At 43.2% G+C, this 24,386-nt stretch overlaps 1 protein-coding gene across 1 annotated transcript in view; it reads left to right on the top strand.

Moving 5' to 3' along the window:
- The first annotated feature begins 10,332 nt into the window (after positions 1-10,332).
- Positions 10,333-24,386, top strand: part of LOC110509669 (AP-3 complex subunit beta-1) — a 65,522-nt gene continuing 51,468 nt past the window's right edge. The window contains exons 1-7 of the mRNA XM_036967340.2: positions 10,333-10,909; positions 16,587-16,662; positions 16,904-16,978; positions 18,581-18,676; positions 19,208-19,368; positions 19,444-19,510; positions 24,152-24,334. Of these exons, the coding sequence (XP_036823235.2) occupies positions 10,770-10,909; positions 16,587-16,662; positions 16,904-16,978; positions 18,581-18,676; positions 19,208-19,368; positions 19,444-19,510; positions 24,152-24,334 (798 nt within the window). The 5' untranslated portion in view covers positions 10,333-10,769. The remainder of the gene's footprint in view (positions 10,910-16,586; positions 16,663-16,903; positions 16,979-18,580; positions 18,677-19,207; positions 19,369-19,443; positions 19,511-24,151; positions 24,335-24,386) is intronic.

Raw genomic sequence — 24,386 nt, 5'->3', positions numbered from 1 at the left:
GAAGCGACACCTATTACTGGCAATAAATCCTAGACAATTGTGCAGCTCTAGCGCCCACTACCGGCAGCTTAGGCTAATAAGAGGGAGGCTTGCGCTACCGGTGCTGGCACATGCGCAGATCAAATACACAGCTAGAATGCTGATTCATCTGTTTACATGTCCTAATAATTCTAAAGATTGCTCAGAAAACCAGGTTGTAATCAGCGTATGCTTGCTTTGTTTCTGACCTTTTACGCCGATTAAGATAAGCAGAGTAAAGTGGTTTAATGACTATTGCCATGCTCTGCCTACTGCCATAATCAGTTTAATATTGAATTATTAGTGTGCATGTAAACATACTCAATCACTGGTCAGCTAATCAATGAATCATCATCATTGTAGGGTTATTTTGAGGGCTACATGGAGTATTCTTCAGGGAATTATTAAATGCATTCGACAGTGGCAATGAAATATAACAAAATAGTCATCTCTATATGAGCAATGTACTGTATCTGATGACGCAATCCCAATACCATTTTTTTCTAATTTCCTTCATCTGCACTGATCTGGAAACATGGGACAGGAAGTCTAATATGAATTTACCTTCATCTGTTCAGTTCTCTCAGAAGGAGACAAGGAAGCGATTTTCAATCTATCTAGATGCAGACTGGTCACAAGAGAAGGGTGACCACAGGGTATCTCCAAGAAAGTCCTAGCTAGCCTCAAGCAAGAGGAAATTGAAGAAAAAAAAACTGGGTAAATCAATGAGTATCCAAATGTTACAGCACAGAAGATACCGACCCTACCAGTACGCTTGTTTACTGAGCTGCACTGGGTCGTAGCGCAATCATGGTTACATTAAGACACTGTGGAGCCGGCACCAGATAAGTTCAGAAAAAAATATCCCTTTATCCACACTGCTCCATCCAGAAGATTGAAATACTGCTAGCTAGCAGTAGCCACAGCAGCCATTATGAAATAGCACGTCGCAATGAACAATGTTCCAAAATGGTTGAGGTGGCTACTGTTAGCTAGCATGAGGACGAAAAGGGCAGCAGTATTTCAAGCTTCTCGATGTATCAGTGTGGATACAGGTAACATTGAGTAGAGGCATATCCCATTCCTGCACTGAAGTACGTTTTCCGACCCCTATCTCACACCAGGCTTCACAGTGTCTTAATGTAACCATGACTGCATTCTGACCACAGTGCAGCTCACTAAAAAAGTATAACGGTAGGGTCAGTATCTTCTGTTCTCCTTTTGCTGATATTGGTGAACATGGCTGGCTGAATGTGCTTCTATTTCACAGTCAAATTAAGTCAGCAGTTTGCAGTCATGCCTAATCAAATACTGGTCCATTGCTGCCATCTACAGTAACAGACATTCTTCAGGAAACAAACAGTTTCATTGATGAAACAGTATTATGCTGAGCTCAGATCCAGATGGCAGCGTTTAGAGATTTATCAGAATAATAATAATAAAGAGTGACTTGTGTCCGATTAAAAAAATGATTTGTTTTAATCATGTCTTAATGGACTCATTAACCTTTACATAAAACATTCTCTTCTCTCAAGACAAAGAAAATGTCACAATGAAAATATATCTTGGTGACATATCAACATGAAACATCAACTAAAATCCAACTGAACAGAGCATTTTTCTTACAACAAATGCCACTGGTATCAGCTGGTTATGACTGCAGTTCCACTGAAAAACATCAAAAGACACCAGTTTTCGTGATCTGAAAATGACAAAGAAGCATTCTTCTTCAATTCATCTTCATTGTCAGAGTCCGGATCGGCTTTACACTTGACAGGTGATATCACTAAAGTGACCTCTCCAGGTAAGATCGTCAGAGGGTATCAGCTGTTATTACCAAGATGTGGAAAGACTCTCTCAGTAAAAGTGTGTGTGAACGTGTGTATATGTGTGGCATTATCAGGGTTAGAGAATGAGAGTGTTCCTTTGTCCTAGTCCAGGTGCACTCTAATTGTCCTGGTATAGTCTACAGTGAGGAAAATTTGATCATTTGGTGGGGGAAAAGCTTTGCATGTACCATACAAGTGTGTTAAACCCCAGAACTGGTCTCTAGTCTTTATTTCTCCCTTCCTCGGGGCAGACTCTAATAGAACACCCACCATCCACTCTTCATTTTCCCCAACCACAACATCCTAAGTGTGTAAGCTTGAGTCAAAGCCCTCAGAGCCCAGGACTGAGGGCCATTTATCAAACCTCTCTGGGTTGTCAGGAAGCTGCATGCTGCGCTCCAAGTGTGTGCCAATGGTAAGCTCATCAGACAGGACAATTTGTGAGTGTTGGGGTCCAGAATCACAGGATCTGAGTGGAAAGATCAGAGATACTTTAGTCTTAAATCAGTGGTTGATTTTTTTGTTGTTGTTGGTGTTCTCGTTGTTTGCACCCTCTTCGGTCTTCTTGTTGACCCGACAATGAACAGGTCAAATTCCAAGTAGTTCCCTATGTAACAGTACAAATTTAGACCGTCCCCTCGCCCATACCCGGGCGCGAACTAGGGACCTTCTGCACACATCAACAGTCACCCTCGAAGCATCGTTACCCATCGCTCCACAAAAGCCGCGGCCCTTGCAGAGCAAGGGGAACTACTACTTCAAGGTCTCAGAGCAAGTGACGTCACTGATTGAAACACTATTTAGCGCCCACGCTAACTAAACTAGCCGTTTCACATCTGTTACACCTACTCTCAGTGATGGAGTTAGCTTGTACATTACATAGTAACATTTGTATGCCCTAAGCCTTAGGCAAAGGCACAGAAACCTGTTGGTTAATGTGTACACCTGGGTACCAAGGCACATACCAGTGATAGTATTTTTCTGAAGAAATAAACTTCAGTGGTAAAAGTATTTACGAGTGATATGGAGAAAAAAAAATCAGCTGCATTTTTCCGAGTCGCTATCAAGATCATATCGGTTTGTAGAAAATTAGGGCTGTTGAGTTAATGGCATTAGTTAGTCGCAATTTTAGAATTTGCACAAATTTGGGCCTCATTTTTTATTTTATTTTCCATTAAAAAAAAGTAGTGCATTGAGTTACAGGCATACTATGTTTTGATTGTAAAGGACGGAACTCAATTATCTACATCTAAATGTTAATGGAATTTTACCATGAACGACACAAATGTCACTGTAACATACAACTATTAATCCTCCCAATGTTTAAGTAGGCCTACTTTCTCTTATCAGTGCTCTTGAAGTAGTGTGACTATAGGAAAAAAAGAAATTGCTTTATGGATACAAAAGAACGAGGATCTTTTAAACTTGTCCAACAATGTTATGAAAACTCTGTAGCCATCTGTACTGTTCAGATCATTCTAGTCTTCCACTCTCCCTCCCTCCCACACCCGCTCTCTCACTTACTCTTTCACACACACACACACACACACACACACCCACACACCCCTCTTGCAAATGCAGCCTAATGTACCTTTGAAGCATCTCTTTGAGTAGCCCAACCTGGTCACCGAGCATTTCATATTATTATGCAAGTAAATCCAAGACACTCCATTTAGTATGATACGTTACATTTCGTATGGTCTGTATTCACTAGTGGTTGTCCATCACCCTTTTAGTATAATATGTTACAAATTACAATTCGCATTAGATATATAATTTTCGAATTATATTACGAATATTATGCATTTTCAAAATGTACAATATGTTACGAATTCTAGCTAGGTGGCTAACATTAGCTTGGCTAGGGGTTAGGGTTAAGTTTAGGAGTTAGGTTAAAGGGGAAGGGTTAGCTAACACGCTCAGTGGTAAGTAGTTAAAGTTGCTAATCAGCTAAAGTTGTCGGTGATGAGATTCGAACTCACAACCTTTGGGTTGCTAGACATTCGCGTTATACATCCACCCCGACAAACCACCCTCCTTTTTGTTTTTGTTGAGTAGCCTATTCATTTTCAGTTCTTCCTGTGCCATCCACATTTGTGCATAGCCTAGTCAGTGGTCAAGTTATCAGGTTGCTAACTAGCTAGGTAACATGACTAGCTGGATAAACAATGTTTATTATCAAACCCAAAAATACCGGCTTGCGACTAGTTTAAAACGGCCCGTGACATGCTCATGAATTCACCACAGAAAGAAGAAAAAACATCTCCGATAATATTGGGCATAACTTTGACATGATTTTGGCAAGAGGCACATAGTCCTCAATAACGTAAAGGGGTTGTCACTAGTTGCCATAGCCACAAAGTTATAAACACCACCCATTTCAAATTTTTGTTTTCATGAAAGCACATGTTTGTCATACATTTTTACGATATATAGGCTATATCGTAAAAGTGAATGAAAAGAAAATTGTGCTTTTGGTCGTAGTTTAAGGTTAGGCATAAGGTTAGCGGTGTGTTTAATGTTAGGTTTAGCCAATTTTGACTTTGGCTGTGGTAACAATAGACACAATAATGTAAAGGCGCAAGCATTGAATGTAGGCAAAGACTATGGATATATTGACAAGATAAATGTCTCTCCACCCTAACAATGGGAATCGTAGTCCACAAAGCAGAACAGCAGGATGTCTAGCTCCCGGCTACCCTTTCTTTGGATTGGTGGATACATCCCATTATTGTAATCCTTTTTTGAATATTTGATCAGAGGTTGTTGACGTCAACCGCCTGTATTCAATGGCGATAAACGCTATGCTACTAGCCTCATACCACGAATATGCATAGCCACCTCCAATATAAAGTGTTTTATCTCAAAGTTGCCGTGATGTCACGTGTCATATACAGTGCATTCGGAAAGTATTCAGACAACAAAAATGGTCACTCGGACAGAGCTCCAGAGTTCCTCTGTGGATAGGAGAATCTTCCAGAAGGACAACCATCTCTGAAGCATTCTACCAATCAGGGCTTTATGGTAGAGTGGCCAGATGGAAGCCAGTCCTCAAATGAAATCACATTTTAATTGTCACATACACATGCTTAGCAGATGTTAAAACGGGTGTAGCAAAATGCTTGTGTTTCTAGCTCCAAAAACAGTGCAGTAATATCTAACAATTCACAACAATACACAACCTAAAAGTAAAAGAATGGAATTAAGGAATACATAAAAATTAGGATGAGCAATGTCGGAGTGGGATAGTGTTCCATTATTAAAGTGGCCAGTGATTTCAAGTCTATGTATATGGGGCAGCAGCCTCTAAGGTGCAGGGTTACGTAACCAGGTGGAAGCCGCCTAGTGATGACTATTTAACAGATGGCCTTGAGATAGAATCTGTTTTTCAGTCTCTCGGTCCCAGCTTTGATGCACCTGTACTGACCTCGCCTTCTGGATGATAGTGGGGTGAACAGGCAGGGACTCGAGTGATTGTTGTCCTTGATGATCTTATTGGCCTTCCTGTGACATCGGGTGCTGTAGGTGTCCTGGAGGGCAGATAGTTTGTCCCCGGTGATGCGTTGGGCAGACCTCACCAATCTCTGGAGAGCCCTGCGGTTGCGGGTAGTGAAGTTGCCGTACCAGGCGGTGATACAGCCCAACAAGATGCTCTCAATTGTGCTTCTGTAAAGGTTTGTGAGGGTTTTAGGGACCAAACCATATTTATTCAGTCACATGATAGCCCGCTTGGAGTTTTCCAAAAGGCACCTAAAGGACTCACAGACCATGAGAAACAAGATTCTCTGGTCTGATGAAACCAAGATTGAACTCTTTGGCCTGAGTGCCAAGCGTCACATCTGGAGGAAACCTGGCATCATCCCTATGGTGAATGATGGTGGTAGAAGCATCATGCTGTGGGGATGTTTTTCAGAGGAAGGGACTGGGAGACTAGTCAGGATCGAGGGAAAGATAAACGGAGCAAAGCACAGAGAGATCCTTGATGAAAACTTGCTCCAGTGCTCAGGACCTCAGACTGGATCAAAGAACACAAAGAAGACAACGCAGGACTGGCATCAGGACAAGTCTCTGAATGTCCTTGAGTGACCCAGCCAGAGCTCGGACTTGAACCCGATCTAACATCTATGGAGAGACCTAAAAATGGCTGTGCAGTGATGCTCCCCATCCAACATGACAGAGCTTGAGATGATCTGCAGAGAGGAATGGGAGCAACTCCCCAAATACAGGTGTGCCAAGCTTGTAGCATCATACCCAAGAAGACTCAAGGCTTTAATCGCTGCCAAATGTGCTTCAACAAAGTACTGAGTAAAGGGTCTGAACACTTATTTAAATGTTATCAGTTTTTACTTTGACTGTTTTTGCTTTGAAATTATGGGGTATTGTGTGTAGATTGATGAGGGAAAAAAATCAATTTCATCAATTTTAGTATAAGGCTGTAACGTAACAAATTGTGGAAAAAGTAAAGTGGTCTGAATATTTTCTGAATGCACTGTATATATACCAGTCAAAAGATTGGACAAACCTACTCGTTCCAGGGATTTTCTTTATTTTGACTATTTTCTACATTGTAGAATAATAGTGAAGACATTAAAACTATGAAATAACACATATGGAATCATGTCGTAAGCAAAAAAAGTGTTAAATAAAAAAATATATATTTTATATATGAGATTCTTCAAAGTAGCCACCTATTGCCTGGATGACAGCTTTGCACACTCTTGGCATTCTCTCAACCAGCTTCATGAGGTAGGCACCTGGAATGCATTTCAATTAACAGTTCTGCCTTGTTAAGATTTAATTTGTGGAATTTCTTTCCTTTTAATGCGTTTGAGCCAATTAGTTGTGTTATGACAAGGTAGGGGTGGTATACAGAAGATAGCCCTATTTGGTAAAAGACCAAGTCCATATTATGGCAAAAACAGATCAAATAAACAAAGAGAAATGACAGTCGATCATTACTTTAAGATATGAAGGTCAGTTAATGCGGAAAATGTCAAGAACTTTGAAAGTTTCTTCAAGTGCAGTCGCAAAAACCATCAAGCGCTATGATGAAACTGGCTCTCACAAGGACTGCCACAGGAAAGGAAGACCCAGAGTTACCTCTGCTTCAGAGGATAAGTTCATTAGAGTTAACTGCACCTCAGATTGCAGCCCAAATAAATGCTTCACATAGTTCAAGTAACAGACACACCTTCAAGGGAGAATCAGGCCTTCATGGTCAAATTGCTGCAAAGAAAACACTACCAAAGGACCAATAAATAATAAGAAGAGACTTGCTTGGGCCAAGAAACACGAGCAATGGACATTAGAGCGGTGGAAATGTCCTTTGGTCTGATGAGTCCAAATTTTTGATTTTTGGTCCAACTGCCGTGTCTTTGTGAGACGCAGAGTAGGTGAACGGATGATCTCACATATCGCATGTGTGGTTTCCACTGTGAAGCATGGAGGATGAGGTGTGATGGTGCTTTTCTGGTGGCGCTTTATTTAGAATTCAAGGCACACTTAACCAGCATGACAACCACAGTATTCTGCAGCAATACGCCATCCCATCTGGTTTTCGCTTAGTGGGACTATCATTTGTTTTTCAACAGGACAATATGACCCAAAACATACCTCCAGGCTGTGTAATGGCTATTTGACCAAGAAGGAGAGTGATGGAGTGCTACATCAGATGACCTGGCCTCCACAATCACCCGACCTCATCCCAATTGAGATGGTTTGGGTTGAGTTGGACCGCAGAGTGAAGGAAAAGCAGCCAACAAGTGCACAGCATATCTGGGAACTCCTTCAAGACTGTTGGAAAAGCATTCCTCATGAAGCTGGTTGAGAGAATGTCAAAGTTGTAATCAAGGCAGAGGGTAGCTACATTTTTATTTGTTTAACACTTTTTTGGTTACTACATGATTCCTATGTTATTCTTGGTTTTGATGTCTTCACTATTATTCTACAATGTAGAAAATAGTAAAAATAAAGAAAAACCTTAGAATGAGTAGCTGTCCAAACTTTTGACTGGTACTGCACATACACACATCAATATTCCATCAAATAAACCTCATGATGCAAATAAGCCATTCAGGTTTTTGTTGACCAAATTCGACACTCATTGATCTCCATACAAAAACTCCTTACCTGGTGGGCGAAAAAAACAAGAGAAAAAACGCCACCTGTTGGAGGGAAACAGATTTTCCACCGAAAATCTGGTATGAGGATAGTAGCAAAGCACCTCTCCATTGATTACAGGCGGTTGACCTCAACAACCCTCAACGAGTATTCAAAAAAGGATTACAATAATGAGATGTATCCACCAATCCAAAGAAAGGATAGGCAGGGGCTAGACAGCCCGCCGTGACACTTTTTGGACAACGACTCCCATCGTTAGGGCGGAGAGACATGTATCTTGTCAGTACATCCATAATATTTGGCCTCTCTTCCTCTCTGCTGTAGCTGTGTTCAATGTCATATTCTGCTCCTAAAAGGGTCCGTGCGGAAACATGCGCGCTTAAAATGTTCTGTGCAGTGAAGAAATGGAGACGCGATTAATGGCATCCAAAAAAAATTGGTGGCAAAAAAACTCTGTGGCAAATGTCACTCTTAAACAGGTTATTAACGTCAACAGCCCTATATAACATTTTCACTTTTCTGTTCACTTCCACAGCTCTGTGAAGTCCAGACAACTGCTTGCGGATTGCCCATTGGGCCAGGTCAGGTTAACAGGAATAATAAACCTATCACGATATGCCTTGCTCATATCAATATCATATCTAATTATCAATATTGGTGTCCACCACCAGTATTTACTAAGATTTAAAAAATGGATAAACTGTAAGTGACAATCCCATTCCTCTGCATCTTCTCCCAAGCTTTGAACTGCAGATTGCCCAGATGTTTAGCCATGTCAATCAGTGCTCCTGAGACCAGCTGTGTATCTGGATCAGGCAGTGTGCACTGGGCTCTGGAAGAATATTCAGGAGTCAGTGGCGGTTCAGAACACAGAGAAGAGAGAGACCGGATGCAGCTCACTTACCTTTCCATTATAGTCTTGTAGTTCTGCAGAAGAACAGACTACCAAATTTAATTCCGTTATTTATCTATCACTATTTATCAGTATAAATGCACCAACAAATCATGTTAACTTAGAGCAGTCCTGACCTGAAGGAATGAGGTGTCTTAATCTCATAGCTCATCCTCTATAAGCTTAAATTGTGTTTACAAGTGATGACATCTCTTGTCTCAACTGGTCAATCCTATTAACCATTGCTGAAGTCTTCACAAACTGTTCCTGCCTCATTGTGTCAAACTTGGCCTTCTCTTCATCTCTAAGAAACTGCGGAAACTCCTTGAATTCATGCTTGATCTCGATCTCTGCGTCTTGGAAATGTCTCTGGAGACAGTGGGAGAACTGTTATTACATTACTGGAATTCTCACATTTCATCCAGAAAACCAATTACCTGGTCTGGTTGACAGACTCTGGTCTGATTTTAGCTAGCCATCGGTACAGTAGTGAATGAATCAGTCCTACTACAGAGTCTAGCTGTGAAAAATTATAATTTAGCCATCTCTATCAAACATTTGGCAATCAAATGCAAACATAATTAAATATTGATCTAATACATTATTGCTGCTTTCTCTTATATTAAACTCAACGTCGTCCTACTGAATGTGAGGCATTGTGGAAGTACAGATTTCTGTAGCTTCTTTGAAATACTTTAGCATCTCCTGCAAGGGTTTTAGTGCTCTCTGGTGTTCACCCTGAAACGAAAGAACACCTTATCTTACAGTAGAATAATCTGTATACAGTATTTAAACACCTCACATAGAAAATGTATTATGTTCAATAAAAACGTGACTCTGTAAAACGCATGTCTTTACGTCTTTGTACCTTCTCCTTGAGGCCCTGAACAGCTTCGTCTATGGGACAGCGGTCATGACTCTTGTGTTTTCTAGAAGATTGACACACTAAACAGATGGGCTGCTTATCCTCCAGACAATAGTACTTTAATTTCTCACCATGCAGAGCACTTTAGACTCTCCTCAAGGTAGGCCTCACACAGGTTCTATAGAGCCAGGTTACAGGGAGGATTACCCATTGAAAATCTCTTTCTGCAAACGGAGCATTCCCGAACCCCCTTCAACTCCCAGCATTGCTGCAGATAGACTTTACAAGTAGCTGTGGCTGCTCCATGGTAGGAGGACAGGATTCTTGAAGACGTCACAGCACACAGTACAGGTGAAATCTTCCTCTGGAAGAGATGATCTAGGACTTGAAGCCATTTTCTCAGCCCCTTCCAAGCTTCTAACAGCTACATGTGGAAGAAGATGTGGGTATTTAGACAGACAGCTAACCATCTAGCTCTGAAGTTTACTTCAACTCCAGTTTCTTGCGCCAACTACATTACAAAAATACTGGGCGCTTTCGTTTAGCCCGCACGCACGTCACTGAGTACACCCCTAAACTCATTTGATTGGCTTGCGGCCAAAGTTACCACGGCAACGGGGCTACCACAGCTGCAAAGTCAAAATAGGCTATCGTAAAAATGTATGAAAACTAAAATTAGCCTTTTGGTTTTCATTTACGGTTAGGCATAAGGATAGCAGTGGGGTTAAGTTTACAGTTATGGTTAGGGTTAAGTTTAAAATACAATTGTAAGAGGTTAATTTAACAAATGGGCGGGGTGTAAGACTTTGTGACTGTGGTAACTATGGAGGACTAATTTCTCTTCCCCCTGTCATGTGACTTTGACACGAACGTACCCAACTCATACTTCCGGTACTGCGTGGATAAGGGGAAAAAGTTGCACGTTCAGGACTAAGTTTTATTTTGCGCTTCTAATTGGCATCATCAAACTGTTAACGACTGGGATTTTGTTTCCGATAGTTTTACTTTATACAGTAAATAATTCTGTACATTTGTGAAACGTCAAATGTTGAGCATGTCGACGAACAACTTGTCGTACAACGACCAAGGAGGATCGGATTCAGCGGTGGAGGTTGGTCAGGAGACTACCCCGACCTCCTCCAATGCTGGAGCTGGATTTGGCCTGTTCAGCACCAACTTTAAAAAGTAGGTCAATTAGCTAGCAAGGAAACATTTTATTAACCTACTTGTGTGTAAACTGTGTTTGCAACTTAATTTGATATCTACGATGGATGCTAGTGGTAACTAGTTGGCTAGATAAACAGCTGCATCTCTATGGTAGCTTCACGGTTTAAAACGCGTTTGTTGACAGCAAGCAATGTTGCCCTGTGTTTGGACATGTTTACATGAACAAAAAAGCAACAAGTTGACAGACACCACCAGACATTTTCTCTAACATACATATATTTTACATTCAATGTTTTTCCACCGCGTCCTTTTATGTTTGTAGAGTTGTGCGAGGTCAATGTATTCTAAAATGAACATCGACACGGACATAAAGCTAGCTGTGCTATGCACATGGGCGAAGCTCTGTTGTAGTTAGTCTGGCTACCCAAGTCAATTGATGTGGTTCTCCAAGGTCCTCCGTACAACGCCGGTTTAAAAAAAAAATACCCCATCTTCTTTCCCCTCATTGTCATAAACTCAAGTGATTAGGATAAGTGCCAAACAGTAGCATATCATTGAAATATTGTTTAAAATTCTTGTAAACAACCCATTTTAAATCAATTGGATAAAGTGAGATGAAAAGGACCCGATTACGTGTAAAATGTGCTCTATGTCATCAATCAACATCACGTGACGATACCACCAGAGGGCGGTTCCATCACTAGGTCGGCCAGCCTCATCCTGCAGTCATGCTGTGTCTTTTACTATAAATCAGGGCCTGTATTCACGTAGGATCTCAGAGAAAGTGTGCTGACCTAGGATCAGGTCCATATAGCTTTAATCTTCTTCATTATGATCTTGAATACATGCCCAGTAGTTGACTTACTCAGCTGTAGGATTGGGTTTACTGTAAATCAATGTTTCCCAGACCGTGGCCTTGGAGTTGGGATCAGTTATAATTTCACTATCCGTAGGTTAGTCTTTCCCCAGCTGGCTCCAGACAAGGCCTCAAGTCACTGTCTTCTCTGAAAGCCATTTTCTCCCACAAAGTCTCCCCAACAGTCAGCCATTATCATATGAAAGTTTATTCAACCTGATTTACCATGGAAGCTTTGAATTATCCACTTACTGTTAGTCTGTCTTTCTCTACTTCCCTTGTAGTCCTATAAGTTCTAGCAGTTTTAACCCATAGAAAGGTCTCATTGAAAATGTTTGCGTTGTGCTCATGTCATCGTTATACGGTGGAATGTCTACTGGTGTGTCTGTTCCATGGAGCCTAGTGCTGCTCTTCATAGCAGCGGGCAAAATAACACTTTCAACCATCTCTGTCACCGTCGAGCAGTGACTTGCGTCAGCCTAATATTTGAACGTGGTTTGGCCCTAAGTCAATCTCTTAAGTCCTCTCACATGATCAGATGGTTGGTCTGTTCAGCAGCGAGGCAGGGCCAGTAGGCCAGGTCTGGTAATGGAGACTAGATGACTCTTGGTTGGGCTGCTGGAGCCTGCCGGGCTTGAGGGGTGTGAATGATTCCACTGTCCACACACAAACGGTGACACACAATGCCTCTGCTTTACTATGAAATCTAGTAGGGAGTCTGTCCTATCAGTAGCACATCTTAACATAATCTAGGCTTTTGTCAGGCATTCATAAATTCACTCGCTCTATATTCACCGTGAGCCTAATTCCCTTCATATTATAGTGTTCAAATGAAGAGTTTTTTTTTTGTTCTGTACTCCCCAAACTCAAGTCTGACTGATAGCATTGTTTATGAAATCAACCCAGTAGTCCCACATGGCTCGTGTAAGGGTAGGTGGAGTTTTTTTGTTTTTATACCTATTATTTCTTCAGGAATAGCTTGAGGAGGATCATGGGGTTGATTTCTGAGAATATGTTGCTCTGTGTAGTTCTCTATCTGTGCTGTGATTGCACCATAACACTAGATGGCAGACTTGAATGGTAAGTCAGAAAGCAGCGAACCCCTGACCGAGTTTTTATGTTTTCTTTTTAAATTAAGCTATCGTCAATGTTACGTGCCCTTTGACGTATGTGCATTTTAATGGCCGTAACCTTAACCCTCTCTTGCACTTTATTGCTCCTAAAGATATCAATAGGTGGCCTTTTTATGTTAGTCAGCTTTCTCCAATGAAATGAAACCACAGTCTGTTTGCTGTTTGGATAATGTCATGTGACACAGTCGGGGTCTAAGTCACGTTCCTGTAGATTATCCAGTATTGGCTGGGCTCTTGTTACCTCACGGTCCACTCTACTGCTCTGGCCTTGACAGAAGCACAGCAACATGTGACTGGCTGGTTGTCCCCAAGTGATCAGCTGCTTCCTAAAGCGCCATATTATTTCACTGCGGTTCAGTTTCCCATGTTTTTTATAGGGCCTCCATGTGATGTCAGATTATGTGTTGGGCTATATCAACTGAGCCATGTCCGACAACGTTGTCATCCTGGTTATAAACACTAGAGGACATGGCAGACGGTAGTAGGCTAAATAGAGTCAGCTGATTGGAGCTGTTTACAGTGCTTTATCCTACTGGTCGTTATGTGAATGAATGACCAGAGTATCTTGCTTGCCAGTCTTGAAAACCTGGAAAAAGAGACTACGCTGGTTTTAAACATGAAGAGAGACATGTAGAGTTGTCGGGGTGTCGTTCTAACTCTGTGTGGTTCTTCTGTTGGCCCTTGAAGGGCACTGGGCAGGCGTGAAGCATTGTGCTGTGGACAGAGGTGGTGAAAGCTGCTCACTGTTTACCCCGAGGCCGATAAGGCCCTCCCGTTTCCCCTGGAGGAAGTGGCCACAGGCAGAGAGAACCAAACTACCACCCAGCTACACACAGACGCAGAGAACAAACAGTACGGTCAGAGGAGAGAAGGAGAAAGTAGCCCCTGTCCAAGAGCTACAGATCCATCAGGCAGGAAACCTCAACCCGTCTCTGGATTGCATTTACAAGAAATGACGAGTCAAAGTCTACTAGTAGCCATTTAAAAGAGGGCCACTGCATCTTGCCACTCCTGTTATCGTCTTAGAGCTAGGGATGTGGTGGGCTCGTAATTGCTTTAAAGCCTGATACTTGAGATTTAAGGAGAAGGTGCTGTCAGTCACAGCTTCAATTTACAGAGAGGGAGAGAGCATACCATAGAGAGCATGCATAGTGTCTGTGTGTGTAGCAGAACCACTAATGCTAGATCATTAGCCGGCAGAATGGGTATCCTGTGACCACTACAGTTGGTCGCTGCCTGTGAAGGGCAAAAGCGGGTTGGAGGGAAGTAGCCACAGGGAACGTTACAACCAGCTGACAGTCAGGAAGTGTGTGTGTGTGTGGACTCGCGGGTATAACTGGATGGCCAGGGGGAGCTCTGTCTGTGCCAGGGCGAGGGCCGGAGTTTTAGCCAGCGGCGAGGGCATCCTGTGACTCCTCTTATCAGCTGAGAGAAGAGCGAGGAAGACGGACAGAGAGAGGAGAGCAACAGACGGGCCTGTAGATGCTGTAGCATTTATGAACGGTCTGTGAAGGGCAAAAGCGGGTTGGAGGGAAGTGGCCACAGCGAACGTTACAGCCAGCTGACAGTCGGGGAAACGTGTGTGTGTGTGTGTGTGGACTCGCGGGGACTGTGAGGACAGCTCTGCTGTCTGCTGAGTATGTCCAGCTCACCTTGAAGACCAAACTTCGCCAGGAGGAGCAGCACCCTCACGCACGCCAATGGAGGCCCCGACGAGACACCCACCAAACGGTACTCTACAGAAGTATCTGATCACATGCTTTGTGTGTGTATTTTCAAGTTTACGAACTTGCCTAGTTTCCTCATCTCTCTAGCTGATTATTGATTGTGACATTATCGTGAGTCACAGCGTGACTTTCTTTTCTCTGCGCCTGGCAACAACTCCCAATATGGTTAATTTGTGTTTTTCATTCGCTCTCTACCCGTTCTTCTCATGTTGTTCAATGTGAAACATCTGCCTGGTGTGTTGTTGAACCCAACACACTTTTTTTTTTTCTCTCTCAATTCAATTCAAGGGGCTTTTTTGGCATGGGAAACATGTGTTAACATTGCCAATGCAAGTGAGATAGATAATATACAAAAGTGAAATAAACAATACAATTTAACAGTAAACATTACACATACAGAAGTTTCAAAACACAAAAGACAATCCAAATGTCATACACACACACACACACACACACACAGTGTTTTAACAATGTACAAATGGTTAAAGGACACGATAAAATAAATATGGGTTGTATTTACAATGGTGTTTGTTCTTCACTGGTTGCCCTTTTCTCGTGGCAACAGGTCACAAATCTTGCTGCTGTGATGGCACACTGTGGAATTTCACCCAGTAGATATGGGAGTTTATCAAAATTGGATTTGTTTTCGAATTCTTTGTGGATCTGTGTAATCTGAGGGAAATATGTCTCTCTAAATATGGTCATACATTGGGCAGGAGGTTAGGAAGTGCAGCTCAGTTTCCACCTCATTTTGTGGGCAGTGAGCACACAGCCTGTTTTCTCTTAAGAGCCATGTCTGCCTACGGCGGCCTTTCTCAATAGCAAGGCTATGCTCACTGAGTCTGTACATAGTCAAAGCTTTCCTTAATTTTGGATCAGTCACAGTGAGTGGTCAGGTATTCTGCCGCTGTGTACTCTCTGTTTAGGGCCAAATAGCATTCTAGTTTGCTCTGTTTTTTTTGTTAATTCTTTCCAATGTGTCAAGTAATTATCTTTTTGTTTTCTCATGATTTGGTTGGGTCTAATTGTGCTGCTGTCCTGGGGCTCTGTAGGGTGTGTTTGTGTTTGTGAACAGAGCCCCAGGACCAGCTTGGTTAGGGGACTCTTCTCCAGGTTCATCTCTCTCTCTCTAACTGTACCTCTCTCATTGAGTGGCCAGAACCCTTTCTCTCTCTCTCTCTCTACAATCAATGACCTGCTGTGTGGCTTCACATTCTTCTGTGGAAGGGTAAGGGTCGTGTAGGCCTGGCTGGGTTAACATCATGTGAGATTCTGCTTGTTCTCCGGGTTGAAGGTGTTTCCATAGAAATGCTGTGATATTTTGAATGCGTCCGCTTGAGTGTGGCGGTACAGTAAAGGGATGAATTGTTGAAGCGGTTGTTGATAGTTTGAGCACCGTAGACCACGTGGAAGAGTATCCTAAGAAAATAGGTCATCTGAGACCCTGTATTTTTTTTCCCCTTGCAGTCGTTTGACGTTGATGAAACTAGAATGGTTCTCCTACCGGTATGTGTAAGCTACTCTCTCTTGAAAATGGCTGTTCTATTGCGGAGAGGTTCTCCACATGACTACCAATTTCTAGCAGGAGCCAAGTTTAATGCAGGACATAATGCTCTCCATAGATCAGTATTAGTCTGGGTCTTGGCAGACCTTTGGCCTGTCTCCCACTAAGGACACGGCTGGAGATCGATCAAGTCCGGCTGCATATCTTCTTTTTTTTGTGCGATAGGATTGTAATTTAATCAAATGACTCAAAACTCTGTTATAAGTGTGCCACAGTTTTCCAGTCCCAATTCGATGACGTTCTTCAACTCATTAGCCTAATGAATTTGACCCCGGCGGACGTGTAGAGTTCTTGGCTACGCCGGTGGAAGTTCTCAGGTGTAAAGAAGGCCGTCCGCTATACAAAATTAAAAAGCAGCGTGGTGATATTAAATAGCCTGCAGCACGTGTTCTGATCTCTTTCTCCTCTCCACCAGGAATGATGACCTTAAAGAGATGCTGGAGAGCAATAAGGACTCTCTCAAACTGGACGCCATGAAGAGGATCATTGCGGTGAGCATCACCTGCACACACACACACTTCCCACTAAGTGCAGTGCATTCTCAGTTCAGAGTGTACTTTGGTGTTCCCGTCTCAATAAAAAGGCCAATTTGTAAATTCCTCATTTTGAAGAATTGGCGAACAATTTCCAAAGTTCAATTTACAGTGCGGTTCGTTGCTGTGGTATATTGTATGTGCAGTGTTAATAACACATTGAATACTGTTAAACATGCGAGGGATGTTGTGTCCACAGCTGATCGCCAAGGGGAAGAATGCCTCCGAGCTGTTCCCAGCTGTGGTGAAGAACGTGGCCAGTAAGAACATAGAGGTATGAGTTCCATTCTGTTTGCATAACGTTTAGTAGATTCTATCAAAGACAAGACGGATGAGGTCCCTCCTTCTGCCAGGAGGAGACCACCGAACCACTGCCTGGTAATATTGATCAGCAGAATAAACAGGCTGTATGAGGGGCAGCCTGTGAGGTGTGTGTGTGTGTGTGTGGCAGGGCAGCCCATGGTAGGGAACTGGAGCATGTGGGTGGGGGTAATTGGCAGAGGAGAGCCTGTGGCCACGTCTCCTCTCTCTCTCCCTTCACACACACCAGATGCTAGGGTAGTGCTAGGTCCCTCGTTGTGGCTCTCTCACGCTCTCTCTGTCCTCACCTCTCTGCGGGCAGCTCAGTCACTCTGTCTCTCTTGTCGTCCCTCCCCCCTCTCTGCTGCTGTGCTGTGTGTTATTGATTGTCTCTAATCAGAAAGCAGCACTGGAGGACACAGAGTATTGACGGACTCGTGTGATTTAATATCAGGATGCTTTGTTTACTTCAACCAGCACTAGCAACAACAACCTGAGACTTGAAAGCCCTGAGGTGTGTGTGTGTGAGCGGGATGGTGGGCTATATGGAGTATGGTTATTGGTATTTGATAACTGATCAAATAATGGAAATGAAATCATTAGCATATTTGATTACTATTTCTAATTTTGAGCATCTATTTTCTGCAACGTTTTTGATAAGATGTGATTCCCCTCAGACAAGGCCAGATGGGTTATGTCCCCTCTTAGACTCAGTAATGATGTTAATTCACCCACTAATCACAGCAATGATGATTGAAAACCACAGCTGTACGCCGAATAACACTGAAGTGAACCAGGGCCAACCTTTAAAAGGGTTACTTAGAGATTTTGCCGGTGTGGCCCTTTATCTACATCCACCAGAGTCCGATGAACTTGTGGATGCCATTTGTATGTGTCTGTGACTGTCCAGTACGAAGGAAGTACGAGGTCGTTTCGTGAGCCTAACTAGCGTCAGCGCAAAGGGCCCGGAAGTGTATGGCGTATCTGGCAAGACACCCATAGACTTCCAGTCGTTGCGCTAATGCTAGTTAGCAGTTGCGCTAGTTAGCAACTTCCTTCATACTGGAGTCTAGACTTAGAGACATAAAAATGGTATCCACAAGTTCATCTGCCTCTGGAAGTAGATGAAGGAGCTGGCAGGAGGAGTGTGGCGGCTGCACTCATTCATACTCATTGCCAAAATCACAAAGTATCCTTTTTAACTCAGTCGGACACTGGACAAATATTAGCTCAGTCTCTGCTACGTGTGAGGAGCGAGGAGGGGGAGGAAGGCAAACAGAAACATTCTGAAGTCAAATAAAACATTTTAGCTCGTTCTCTGCTCTCCCCGAAACGACATGCCATCCAGACTAATAATATCCAACAGGAACACTTTCAACCTCCGCTTCCCCCCCCTCTAAAACAACCAGCCCAATAAATACATCCGAGGTCTAGCCAAAGCCTCATTCTCTCCACTGTGTCAAAGAATAGTGTTACCTAAACAATTTGGAATGTGTACTGAGCTCAACCCAAAAGTGAATCTATAGACTTGGGATTTCTTCATTGACTAAATTCAACATGTGTGTGTGTGTTCCAGCTGAAGAAGTTGGTCTATGTGTACCTGGTGAGGTATGCAGAGGAGCAGCAGGACCTGGCTCTACTGTCCATCAGCACCTTTCAGAGGGCCCTCAAGGTAACACATGTGGTGTGTGTGTGCACAGCAGGCTTTGATGCAGAGCTGTTTTTTTTAGTTGTGTTTTACCATTTTGAATTCCCACACACTCATACAGGTCTTGAAAGAAAGTGTCATGTTTTGTATGTACGTGTATAAAGGTGTGTGTGTGTGTGTGTGTGTGTAGGGCTATTGAGCCATTTAAAGAAAGGCTGTCTGTCTCTCTGTAAGTTCTGTGGACAACAGAGTTTAGACAGCCCACCCCGTCACCCTGATGTGTCTCAGGACCCAGAGCTGGAAAACCCATTTCAGCCCCTGCTAGCTCTACACCATGCTTCACTTCCTTCGTGTGTGTGTGTGTGTGTGTGGTACTGTATCATGTCTTCAGTATCTCTTAACCCAAACCACATGAGAGATTTCTGTCTCCAGTCCTTTTTTTTATCTTTTACTCTCCACTCTGTCTCATTGTGTACATCTTTGCAGAAGTGTGTGTGTATGTGTGTTAAGATAATCCTTATACCCCCCCCCCCTACCCCATCTGTCCTCTACCAGGACCCTAACCAGCTGATCAGAGCCAGTGCTCTGAGGGTTCTGTCCAGTATCAGAGTCCCCATCATCGTTCCCATCATGATGCTGGCCATCAAGGAGGCTGCCTCCGACATGTCCCCTTACGTCAGGAAAACATCCGCCCACGCCATCCAGAAACTCTACAGGTTGTGTGTGTGTGTGTGTGTGTGTGTGTAAAGCAATGGAACTGGGAGTTGACTCAAACCGTTCCTTCTCCTTAGCCTGGATCCGGATCAGAAGGAGCACCTGATAGAAGTCATTGATAAATTGCTGAAGGACAAAAGCACTGTGAGTAAAACCGGCTCCCATTACCAGCTAATCCAAGTAAGTTTTGAGACGGTCACATGTTTTGAAAACATAAATGACTACAACCAGATTCTTAAGTGTGTAGAAAGATAAGGGAGCTATGAAATGTATATATTTTTTTACAAGATTATCTTTGAGACTAAAGATCACCGTAATAAAAACTAGACGGTCAGGGAGAATCTAAAATTCCCCAAATTTCATTACATGGTGGGCCCTCATTATTTGAGTCACTCAGATGGTGTAAGAACATGGCATAAGCCATGACAAAATGTTTAGGGGTGCAGGAAACCAATTTTAAAATGGTAAAATGTTCTCTCCGCCCCATGGCAAAATGTTTAGGGGTGCAGGAAACCAATTTTAAAATGGTAAAATGTTCTCTCCGCCCCATGGCAAAATGTTTAGGGGTGCAGGAAACCAATTTTAAAATGGTAAAATGTTCTCTCCGCCCCATGGCAAAATGTTTAGGGGTGCAGGAAACCAATTTTAAAATGGTAAAATGTTCTGTCCGCCCCATGGCAAAATGTTTAGGGGTGCAGGAAACCAATTTTAAAATGGTAAAATGTTCTCTGCGCCCCATGGCAAAATGTTTAGGGGTGCAGGAAACCAATTTTTAAAATGTTCTCTCCGCCCCATGGCAAAATATGTAGAATTGCAGGAAATTAGGTTTAAAACAGCAACATTTTGTCTCTGGTGCCAAGAGGGCCCCCTCCCCGACGCTAACTTTACCACCAGTGTTTCCCCACAGATCATTTTTTTTCCCAGCAGCGGAGACCGCATGATATGAACAAAGCAGTAATAAGGATGGATTAAATTCTATTCACTCTGAATCAGTTTTCATCTATTTCATTCATTTGATATCAGACGGGTTCAGCAGTCAGTCCTTACTCAATACATTCATTCAAACCAAATCCATGATGTCACTGGTCTACTAGGTCCAGTACTCCCAACCAGCCACCAGAGGGTAGTCCAGTCCAACAGAAATGTTCCCCCCCCACCGCCCCTCTCACTCTCTCTCCTCTCTCTCTCTCAGCTCATTCACCAATGCCATGCTTTGTTAGCGCCCACTTAAATCCACACATCTTCAGATGCTCCTAGTTAACTGTCGATTTAGAAAGGCATTCTCTCACTGATGCTGGTGTCACCTTAATTTGCTTTCTAAGGCCAAGTTATTTTTTTTTCTCCTAGATTAGCCTGATGGCATTCTCCAACTCCAGTGTTTGAAGCACAAATACAGCGTCTCCTTCCACTATTAGGCTAATAGATGGTGCATATTCTCCAGAAGGTCACTATAAATGCGTATGGTCACTATAAATGCATACGCTCCCATAAAGGCTAGTTAAAATAATGTAAATTGTGCACGTGCTGAAGTTAGCATATAGAATGCCCTGTGCATGTTAGTAAATACAAGCCATACACGGCCTTTCTCTCTATCGCAATTAGTTATTCATTGCATGCATCTCTCATTATATAAAATAACCCGTAGCACTAAAGGGGGGGGCCCAGGACCAGATGCATAGCATATTTAGCTTCAGTCACTAACGAAGATAGATGATTTCTCCCCATTGAAACACTCTCTCAATGAGGCTGGCTGGCTGGGGGACACCGAGAAAGGGCACAGTCACACAAGTCCGTGCGCTGTGTTTTGGACTGGAAGAAAAAGATTAATAAGACCGGAATGCTAATGTTTTTTTTTTCTTTTTAAGTATTTTATATATATATTTTTTTTGTGTGTTATGATTTGTTATTAGAATTTCAGAGAGCTTCTATACCAATTTATTTACTGCCAGTTTTAGCTCTTTGCTTTCTGTCGGTGATCTATCGTGTTGTGTTTGTCCTGCTATTCAAAGGACATCTGCATTTATATGGATACAATTCACTTTATCTTGACCAGAGCATCATAAGAACCATCTTTGAATGTGTTTTACAAATGCCTTGAATTACCTGTTTTATCACCGTTCATCCCACAGTAGTATTTCAAATCAAACTTTATTTGAAGTGCATTTACAAAAGATGTCATACAATATACACTTGGCAGACTAGGCTTTTTATTTATTTTTGCCTGGAGGAAAAATAAAGCTTTAAGCTTATATTCCCCTTCACTTTGAGATAGGAAGTTGCTATCATTCTGGAGAGTGAGAATCACAGGCTGACCATGTAGATATGGACTGTGCCCACATGAGTGTCTAGGGCAGTATATAAAGCTGAGGTGTCCCAAACATGCGGCCCAGGAGCCAAGTGTGGCCCACCACCATCCGTGTCCCCTACCTGTGCCCCAAAACTAGCCTCCACGCTTATTAGAAATGATTGTACTTTGTAAGAAATAAGAATTATCACCAAGGTGGTGAAGTCAGTTATGTTCGTTATGTTACAATGTAAGTATATTTGGGGGGAGAGAAAATATATTTGACTGTCTCTGTTGTAGCCTTCATGACATTGGCCTGAACGGTGATGGCCCCTTTACGCCAAATGAGTGTGACACCCCTGGTTAAAGACAGGATGGTGGTAAGAGAAGGGCTGTAGAGGGAGGGGGGGGGGAGAAACACAACACAGGAGGTTGTGCAGCTGTTTTACTGTGATGGATCTATTATCCAGCCATTACAAGATAAATGATCGATCCCTCCCATCCCGCCGCCCTGCCTCTCCCTGCACCTCCTGCAAAATTGAAATGAGAACAGGGAGGAGTGTGTGTGTGGTAGTGTGTGGTATGATTAGAGGCTAGGTGGGATGCCCATTCATTTAAGAGAAAGAGGAGGGAGGAGATGGAAAAGGGGGAGAGGATAGAGCGAAGGCAGGGAGGGTAGGCCGACCGACCCTGCGCCGTGCCATCAATCAAGGCGGCGCGCCGTCTCTGGCGTGATGACCCAGCACTCGCCGCCTCCCTGGCGCCCTAATTAGAATTCATGACAAAATAGATGCAAGGAAATGGTTTGGGCCCTTCATAATTTTATACCAAATTTATTGTTATTAGAGGAACCATTTGCTTAGTGTGATTTTTCCATTACTGGCTTGTCACGTAGTGTAGATAATACGGTGGAAGTGGATGGGGGAGGTGAGGGAGGGAGGGATGGATGGTTGTGGACTCCATAGATTGGGGTGTCAGTTTTGTTGATGGCGCGTGTAGTTTACCTGCGTCTAATGGGGGAAGTTGAGAGGGAGATGGGGGAGGGAGGGATAATGCACAAAGAGGCGGAGGCAGGCCCAGAGACACTGTAATAGGCTGAGAGAGAGAGACAGACGTCGAAGGGAACATAACACAGGGCTGAGATACTAGGAACCTCTGTAATGTCCATTGATGCACACAGGCACAATTTTCGCAAAGTTCCTGTTCATTCCTGTCAGTACTTTACTCCAATATAAGGGCTATGCACTAGATGAGGTTTGCGGAGTTGGAACTTTACATCAAGCATCTGTTAGTTCTGAGACCAACCGCGCTGTGCATGACAATTAAAAGCCACACATACATTTCCCAACTAGGCCCCTTTCCAATTATAAACCACAAGCACATCCGTTAAACTCTGCTTATATGAGGTTTCTTAATTGCTTGCTAAACCAAGTGTTTAAACAATGCCTCGGTTTTGATTTGTTTCGCCCATGTTTTTTAATTTTTTTACGAACAGCTTGTTTTTTAATGTATTTTTTTTAATGTCATTCTGGTTGCAAAGTTAGGCTAATTCCAAACACGTATTTTACCTCACACCTTTTTCTATGGTTTTTACCAGTCATTTAGAAGCCTACTCCCTAAAGCTGTCCAGATTGTTGAATGATTAGCGCTTCGGGTTCCTAGCTCCCCAGTTGTCAGAGGGCCTCAAACGCATACGCGCACACACCTACGCAATCTATGCAGCTGCACGGCAGGGATGATGGGTAAATGTACAGGGTTTCCACAGGGGCCACCAGGGGCCAGTCTTTTCTAATGGGAGAGACCGGATTCCGCTACCCCTCTCCTCGCCGACTCCTTCCTTGTCCCCCCCTCGCCTCTCTGCGTTAATGCTGTTTGCATATTAATACACAGCCATGTCAATCAGTCAGTCTGCCAGCCAGCAGCGCTACAGAAATAGAACACGGACCAGACAAATGGATTTTTCTCCCAATAAAATGTACTTGATTGCCTCCCTTTCCTCCCTCTCTCCCCTCCATTCTCCCATTTGCCCCTTTCTCTTGTCTCATGAATAGAACATTCAATTAGTTATGAGCTGAAGGGAAAAATTAAAAGTCTGTGGTGAAATGTTTTGGCTGTGTGTGGGCGATTTTAGAAGGATGCCTTTTACCATGGTGATGCCAAATTAGATTTGTTCAGTAAAGACTTTAAAAGCGGTAATTTTTCACCCAGTTACTCCTCTCCTGTTTGGTGCCTGGCTCTTAGATTATAGCTAACTGTTCATAAACAAAATTCTTGCTCTTAGATCATGAAGTACACTGTCTTTCTAACCAAGACGAAACCAGGCCTTTCGGTAGGCCGTCATTGTAAAATAAGAATTTGTTCTTAACTGACTTGCCTAGTCACATAAATACACAGACAATGGTCTCAGGCTAAAGCAGGGCTGCCCAAGTTGTATCCTGAGAGTTACTGGGTGTGCAGGCTTTTACTCTAGCCCTGCAGTAACCCAACGTCTCCCCCTATAGCTGGTAGCGGGCAGCGTGGTGATGGCCTTTGAGGAAGTGTGTCCAGACCGTATTGACCTGATCCATAAGAACTACCGTAAACTCTGCAACCTGCTGGTGGACGTGGAGGAGTGGGGTCAGGTGGTCATCATCACCATGTTGACCCGCTACGCCAGGACGCAGTTCACCAGCCCCTGGAAAGAGGTGAGAGATGGGAGGAAGAAAGATGGTGGGGGGGGGGGGGGGTCAGATTGAC

This window comes from Oncorhynchus mykiss, chromosome 29 (assembly GCF_057628025.1).
Source record: "Oncorhynchus mykiss isolate SJ-2025 chromosome 29, ASM5762802v1, whole genome shotgun sequence".
Lineage (NCBI taxonomy): Eukaryota > Metazoa > Chordata > Actinopteri > Salmoniformes > Salmonidae > Oncorhynchus > Oncorhynchus mykiss.
The sequence above is the reverse complement of the archived record's forward strand: the minus strand, read 5'-3'. Positions and strand labels throughout refer to the sequence as shown.